We start from the raw sequence: 7,720 nt of genomic DNA on the forward strand, positions 1-7,720 counted from the left end.
ACCCAGGACCTTCTCATGAAGGCTATTGTTCGGCCTCCTGGAAAATGGGCCTTTGAGAGGAATTGGATTCTTTCTTTGACAAGGCCAACTTGACATTACGTAAGGAAGGGCAACCAGAATAGCCGGTCCCTTCCTGATTCTGAGCCCCCACCAGAATTCAAAGAACCTCAAAGGAAGTAAGATACTGAGACCTTGTAGACCAGCCAGAGGGAGGGCTATGATGTAGTAGAACGAGGACTGGAGTGTGCGTCAGACTCCTGGCTTTCAGTCCTGGCTCACTGATCAGCAATGTGACCTTGGACAAGACCTTGAAGCTTTGTGGCCCTCAGTTTCCTCATCTGAAAAATGGAGAAGTTGAGCCAGAGTATATGATCATAGATTTTTACACAGAAGAGACTTAAGTAAATCTAAGCCAGACATCCTCATTTTACAAATAACGAAACACATCCAAAGAGATTTATGTACTTGGCCAAGGTTACATAGCTAGTAAACATCCGAGCTGAGATTCAAACCCAGATTCTCTGACTTCAAATCCAGCATAATTTATACCATGAGATAGTTTCCAATGATCTCTCCCAGATCAATGTAAGATTCTAGGTTTTAATGTTCTAGAATTCCAAGATTCTATGAACCAAAGAAATCCTGGGGCAAACAAATATCGGAGGACCTGAGGTTATTTTGGGGGGAGAAGAGGGGACAGAATTCAGGACCTGGACTCCCCTCCAAGATCTGTAAAGGGAGCATGTTGAAATGAAAAGGATGATTAATCCCTGTGTGTCCACCCAGGAAAAGCCAAGAGGGACAAGACTTGAACCTGCAGCAGGAAGACTCAGGCCTAGATACCAGACAGAGACTCTTAACTGCACTATATGGCATTTTCATTCATTCCAGTTTCATTTACAAGCATTTATGGCCCTACTATGGCAAGGTGCTAATGTTATAAGAATATGAGAGAAAATATTCTGGCTCTTAGGGAGCATTTATTATATTGGAGGGAAATAGAATATACACAGATAAATAAAAAGAAAATAGAGATGAGGTAAATACAGAGTAATTTGGGGAGGAGGGAAAGTGATGAGGCTATGAAAAGACCTTGTAGCAGCTGAGCTGATGAAACTTGAAGGATTCTAACAATTCTCAGACGCAGAGATAGGAGGGAGAACATACCACACCTGGCAGAGGCAGCTAGTCAAAGACAGGGAGGTGGGGAATATAGTATAGGAATGGAAGAGTAAAGAAGACCCCTTGGGAGGATTGTGAAACCCTGACCTGTGGTCAAAGAGAGCCTGTGCATTTTCTGTGATTGCTGCAGGTGAGGGATGCAAACCTTCGTTGGCGGATGCTTTGAGTAAAACCAAGCCCTTATTCCGTGGGTCACAAAGTAAGGGGCAGAGCTGAGATTTCAACTCACAGTTTCAAATCCCTGCTCTCTAGTGTTTCCTTCAGACATTACCATTTTATGATTTTGATTCATTTCACCCCAAAACCATTCAATGCAGCAAACATTCCCAGTCCCTTTTAATTTGGGAACTCCATTTTTCTAAAAGTGAAAGGGAGGCACCACGGAGTCCAAACTAAGTCCAGATGTCCCCTTCACTCCCTCCTCCTCCCTTAGAACCTCATTGCTCCCAGCTTCCAGCACTGGCTTCCTAAGTCTACTTTCTTCCATTGTGGGCACAATTGCTTGATTTCTGGTCCTCTCCCACAACTGTCAGATAAACAGGTCCTACTTGACCAAATTTTTTATTCAACGAGCTTGATCTGTGTCTGCCCTGAACTAACCATGTCTTCTGGGTACAATCTTAATGGGAAAATCAGCTTAATTGGGCGTGTAGTTCCTGTGGAGTATGTAATGAGCTTTTCCAGTTCTTCATGTTCTCTAGGCTGTCCAGAAACAACTGACCTCCTCTGGATGACCTCTACATGGTCCTGAGCTCATGGTGTGGAGGAACAGGCCTGTCAGTCCTCCAGTCTGCCTGTTTCTATAACATCCCTCCTCTCCACTCTGACTTCCCTTTTTGAGTTCCAAAGCCTGGTCATTGGGCCAACACAGATCAATGGCAATCAAATGGAGAAGTCATCAGACTTTCAGAGAGGTTATTTCAGGATGGGAGAGGGAAAGAGGTCCTGGGGAGAAAGGCAGGAACAAGAGGACTGTTTTAGGTGAGGTGGACAGAGAAAGCAAGGCTCTGTTAATAAAGTAGGACAGATGGCTGTGTCTTAGAGGTGGATGAAGTGTAGACTGGCCTGGAAGTATATTTGTGTGTGTGTGTGTGTGTGTGTGTGTGTGTGTGTGTGTGTGTGTGGTGTGTGTGTGTGTGTAGGAATGGTCAAGGTGACCCCTAGCAGTTTGTTTTACTGGATCATAGAGGGCATAACAGTCTTGGGTTCTATTTCTGGTTATGTGCTAACTGATGTCTGATCTCATGCACCTTGGGGCCTCAATTTCCTCATCTTTAAAATGAAAGGAGAGGCGTCAGATTGCTACAGAACTTCTAAATTCTGACATTCTTTCTTTAGACTCATAGGGTTTAGAAACAGAAGGGTCCTTGGACATTATCTAGTCCAGTGCCTTTATTTGATAGATGTAGAATGTGGAGGTCATGGAGCTTAAGTTAATACCCCCAAAGTTAAGCAGAGGTAGATATATAGAAAGTAGGGAACCCACATCTTTGACTTGAAATCCAGTGTTCTCAATATATTATAATGGTTCCATGAACTCAGTAGCTGGAAGCATCCTGGAAATGGACCTAGGAAGAACTTCATGTCATAAGATGATGACTGGAAGAGGCCTTCGAGATCATCAGCACCCCTCCATCTTCCATTTTGCAGATGAGGAAAGGGAGGCACAGAGAGATGTAGGGCCTTGCGCTCCATAGTTGGCAATGGTCTAAGGTGGAATTTTAACCAGATCCTCCCAAGTCCAAATCCAGCAGGTTATCTATTACCAACTAGCAATCATGACTCTTTGGTTCCTTTCTTTATTCTGCTCTGCTGGTTTTCTGTGTGGCCTTAAGTGAGTCACTTCCTTTCCATGGCTTCCTATATCCCCCTTAACAACCAGACCTTTCTCCCAGATATGGGAACTTTAGGACTTATAGATGTGAGTTTTAATTTAAAAATATTTTTTTTAATGTCCTAAGTAGAAAAATGGGGAGTGGGTTAGAGATGTCAGACCCTTTGACCAATCAGAAAATTATAGACTGTCAGAGCTGAAAGGGAATTCTCAAACCATATGGGAAGCAAGGAATCCTTCTATAATGTCCCAGTCATCAAGTGTCTGCTTGAAGACTTTCAGTGACAGAGAACTCACTACCTTCCAGGGCACCCATTCCACTTTTGGACTGCATTAATTGTTAAGTACTTGTTTTTCCTCTAAAATTTGTCTCCTCCACCCCTTAGGCCTAGTTTTGGCCTCTGGAGAATGGAACGTGTGTTATCTCTTCCACATGCTAGCCTTTCAGATATTTAAAGAAAGCTCTCACCTCCCCCTATGTTCAGTCTTTTGCATTCCCTCCCTCTCAACTAGGCTTCTTTTTCCACCAGACTAAACATCAGCAGTTCCTTCAGCTGGTGTCATGTTCTCCAGTCACCATTATGAATCCTCTCTAAAACTGTTCTAGCCCATCCTTCCTAAAGTGTTGTACCTAGAAATGGACACAGTGTTCCAGCTGTGGCCTGAATGGTAGAATAGGATCCTCTCTCCAGAGCTGAAAGGCTTTTGTTTAGTCTATCTAGTTCAACTCCTTGATTAAGGTGGAAACTGAGTCCGAGAGAGATGAAGTGATTTGCCTAAGGTGGTATCGGTAATAACTGACAAATCTTGGATTTGAACCCAGGCCCTGTGTCAAGTTCAGGACTCTGATGGCCTAAGAGGCTTTGGATGTGCTTTTTATGGATCTCTCACCTTCCCAATTATGAGCCCTGTTCATTGTTACTCTTTCCCCACCCTCACCCGACTCAATACAGCCTAACTCTGTGCCCTCTGAATGTCCCTCTTGAGTGGAGGTCCTGTTGACATTGCCCCCCCTCCCATCCAGACTCTACACCATCCCCTCCCCTACAAGCAGTCCCATGAGCCTTGGAGCCTCAGCTGATTACTCCACAGAGTACCCTTAGTCCTCCCTTCCCCACTCTTTCCACTACTCTGCTTTCCACTCATGACACAGACTCTCCACCCTGAAGCATGCACTGCTCCTGACCCATACTGAGTCATGTAGGGTTAGCCTTGTATAGAGCAAATGGTGTTTGGGCCTGGGGGGTTCCTCCAGAGTCTTCATGGCACCAGATGTCTTTTTCCTAATGCATCCTTTCTTTTCTTCCCCTTTCCCTGTTTCTTCCCTGATCTTTTCCTCTTGGTTCCTGCCCTTTTTCCCCACCCACCCCACTTTCTCTCTACAGACAAAGGAACGATCCATAAGGTGGTGGAGTCAGACCATTGTGCCTTTAACATCATGGAAATCCAGCCCTTCCGTCAACATCCAGCCACCATCCAGTCCATGACCCTGGACAATGTTACGGTGAGGCTCTGTACTGGTGATGTCCACTCCTACTCTGGGTTCTGACTTCGGCTAGGGAACTCCACGGTTGGGAGCCTCCTGACCTAGCTCATTGCCCTTTCCCACTCTCCCCACCCCCCAGGGGCCACCAGCCTAAGGAAGTGCCCTACTGGGGATGAGGGGTGGAGGGTCATAGCCCCGGGGCCTTCTTGCTCTTTCAGATGAAACTGTATGTGAACTCTCAGTGGGAGGTCAGCCAGGTGCCCCTGGACCTATGCAGCGAATACCGAGGGGGCTGTCAGGGTTGTCTAATGGCCCGGGACCCTTACTGTGGCTGGGATGACTCTAATGGCCAGTGTGTTTCCATCTACAAGTATAAAGGGTAGGTACAACCCCCAATCCATCCCCACGTGTCCACAGCATTTTGATTGGCTCCAGATCTGGCACAATGATATTTGCCAGTCTCTTGTGAGCAGACTGACAACTTCTTGATTTTTCCAGGGTTGCCCTGGGAGATGGGCATTCCAGGAATTAAGAATACTATGTCTTAAAATTAATTTTTATTTGTCTTTTGTTCTTATATCACCTGAATTTCCCTCTGCATCCTTTCCCCTCCTCCTTACCAGAGAGCCATCCTAAGTAACAAAGAATTTTTAAAATGATTTTTTAACTGATTTGGAAACAAGCCCATATAACAAAGGATTTTTAAAATGAATCTTTTTTTTATTAACTGAAGAACAGAAAAATGAAGTAGAATTGAAATACCTTGAGGCAAGGACTGGTTTGTTTTGTTTTTGTGTCAGTCTCTAAGACAAAGAGGTGGTATAACCTAGTAGCTTCAGAGTTAAGAAGGCCCTGCTTGTTGCACATCCTGGTTGTGGGACCCTGGGTCAGTCACTATTTCTCTGTGCCTCAGGCTACTTAGTAGACTCTGTTGCAGAAAATGTGCCAATCTATCAGAAGTTGGTGTTCTTCTGGCTTTGCTGTTGGGGTTGGGGATCAGGGATAGGACGAGGACCCAGAGGAAGGGGGTGCTGAGGCCATCTGGGAATCCTTGGGAAAGATAGAGTTGGGCCTGTGCCTGGCATGAAAGAGGGAGGTGTAGGGGCTGGGAAATGGCAGTGCAGGAGCAGGACCAAAAGGCAGACCATAGTGGGGGTGTTGCCTGAGCTTTGGGGTTCACTCAGTTTGTCTCCCTCACTTCTTGTGTAACCTGTTGTACCATTTGGTCTCTAGGCCTGTGTTACAGTCTCTGGGTCCCGAAGAGCCACATACAGAATGTCCATCATCTAAGCTGGGTAAGTCATACTCTTGTGTTTGGGGAAGAGCCATGATTCTGTCCTTGGGGAGTTCCTGGTCCTAGGATGAATGAATGAATGTATGAATGAATGAATATATAAATGAACAGAAAAGCATGTGCTTCTGTGTGCCAGGCATAGATGCTGGGAAAAGAGACACAAAAGTGAGGTAGTTCTAACCCTTATAGGAACTGACATTCTACTATAGGGAGATGGCACATATAGTAGAGGGGGGGTGATCAGAGAAGGTCATTTAGGTCTGGGAAGTCACAGGGAGGATGAATTGATCCAGACTATCTGGTTGACAAGAAGCAGTGGTTGTATTGACTTGTCATTGAATTGATTGCACCACTGAATTTAGAACCAGAAGAGACCTTCTATAATGGCACCTACCTCCCAGGGTTTTTGTGAGGATAAAATGTCGTGACTTTTGTTAATCATTGTGCAAATCTTCAATCACCATACAGACACTAGTTGTGTTGTCAGTATTAATTATTTTTATTTCCTCTCCAGAGAAGGTCTCTGGTGAGTCACAGAGTGTCACCCTTGCCCGGAATTCCCGATACTACCTGACCTGCCCTGTGGAATCCCACCATGCCACATACTCCTGGCACCACGGAGACAAGAAGGTGCATCGCTGTGAGCCTGGTTGGCAGAACTCTGACTGCATCTTGTTCATCGAGAAGCTCACAGATGAGCAATATGGGCTGTACCGGTGCAAGGCTGAGGAGGGCACCTACAGCCGCATCGCTGTTCAGTGGGAGCTCCGCAAGGAAGCCACTGCTGAGCACCTGCAGATGGGTGGCAGCGTGGGGGGCCCCAGGGCCCAGCTCTGCCTCAGGCTTCTGTTTGCACTGGCTGTTTTCCTTCTATTTCAATAAGGATCCCTCCACTCTGGAACCCCTTCCCAGCACCTCCTCCTTCTCAGGGTGTGGGACTTGGTGGCTTGCTCCTGTCCTCTTCTGTCACCTCTGGAGAGCTACCTTCCATCCCTCCGCTCCTCCCTAGGTGCCTCTCACAACTGCTACAGACCCAAGCCTTGCCTTTACCCCTGGGGGCAAGGGCTGGGGGAGCAGAGAGCTTCTCCCTCACTTTCTTCAGGGGAATGAATATTTCTGAGCCATAGGTCTGCTTGGGAGGCATGGGGTGTGTGGGGGGAGGGAAAGGACTTGGGACATAAGGATAGGGGTCTACTCTTGGCTGCACATGGATGCTGGGCTTATGAACAGTGGGTCCAGGGTGGTGGTGGGGGGCAGGGGGAGGTGAGGAATGTGGAAGATGAGAAAACTACCAATGAAGGAACAAGACTGTGAAGGGAGTAGGGATTGTACCCTGTACCCAGGTACATTATCCCTTTAAGAAGGTTTAAGAGAAAAAAAACAACCTCCTTAAGCTTATTGCTCAAGGATATACATCCTCGGGGGGTCATAGGGATGCAAAGTAGGGAAACTTCCAGTAGAACAGAATGGAGGCGATGTGGGCGAAAGGGCTGGACTGGGGGCAGGAGCTGTGGGAGAAAGAGGTCTCCTCCAAGTTCCAAAGGGAAGTTTGCCAAAGGTGAATGAATCTTTCTTGGAAACCATTTTGACTCTATGCATTGGGTGTGTCTGGGTGAGGGGTGGGAGGGGAATGGACAGAAGGAGAGGGGTGAGCTGGGAATCGTGAGCCTCTCCCTCAGTTGGAGCCCTGGCACCCGGACTTGGCCTACCTCCATGGTCCTTCTGTGCCCTAGCTTCCAGAGCTGGCCTCTGATCATCTTGCCCCTGCCCAACTCCTCAGGCAGGAGCCTCTTCCCATTGCAGGGCTCTTTACTAGTGGGCCCAGGACAAGCTGGCATATCCCCAGGGGAAGGTGTGCCATCACGAAGTCTAGGCTGGGTCCCTTCCCCTTTGGGGGAGGGGAGAGGAGGGCCCTCTGAAGCTT

The 7,720-nt window shown here is 47.1% G+C and overlaps 1 protein-coding gene across 1 annotated transcript in view; it reads left to right on the plus strand.

Annotated features, from left to right (window-relative positions):
- Positions 1-7,177, plus strand: part of SEMA7A (semaphorin 7A (JohnMiltonHagen blood group)) — a 66,289-nt gene extending 59,112 nt beyond the window's left edge. Inside the window, exons 11-14 of the mRNA XM_072628377.1 lie at positions 4,402-4,520; positions 4,721-4,881; positions 5,736-5,797; positions 6,311-7,177. Of these exons, the coding sequence (XP_072484478.1) occupies positions 4,402-4,520; positions 4,721-4,881; positions 5,736-5,797; positions 6,311-6,678 (710 nt within the window). The 3' untranslated portion in view covers positions 6,679-7,177. The remainder of the gene's footprint in view (positions 1-4,401; positions 4,521-4,720; positions 4,882-5,735; positions 5,798-6,310) is intronic.
- Positions 7,178-7,720: the final 543 nt, after the last annotated feature.

Source organism: Notamacropus eugenii, chromosome 1 (genome assembly GCF_028372415.1).
Source record: "Notamacropus eugenii isolate mMacEug1 chromosome 1, mMacEug1.pri_v2, whole genome shotgun sequence".
In the NCBI taxonomy this organism is placed as follows: Eukaryota; Metazoa; Chordata; class Mammalia; order Diprotodontia; family Macropodidae; genus Notamacropus; species Notamacropus eugenii.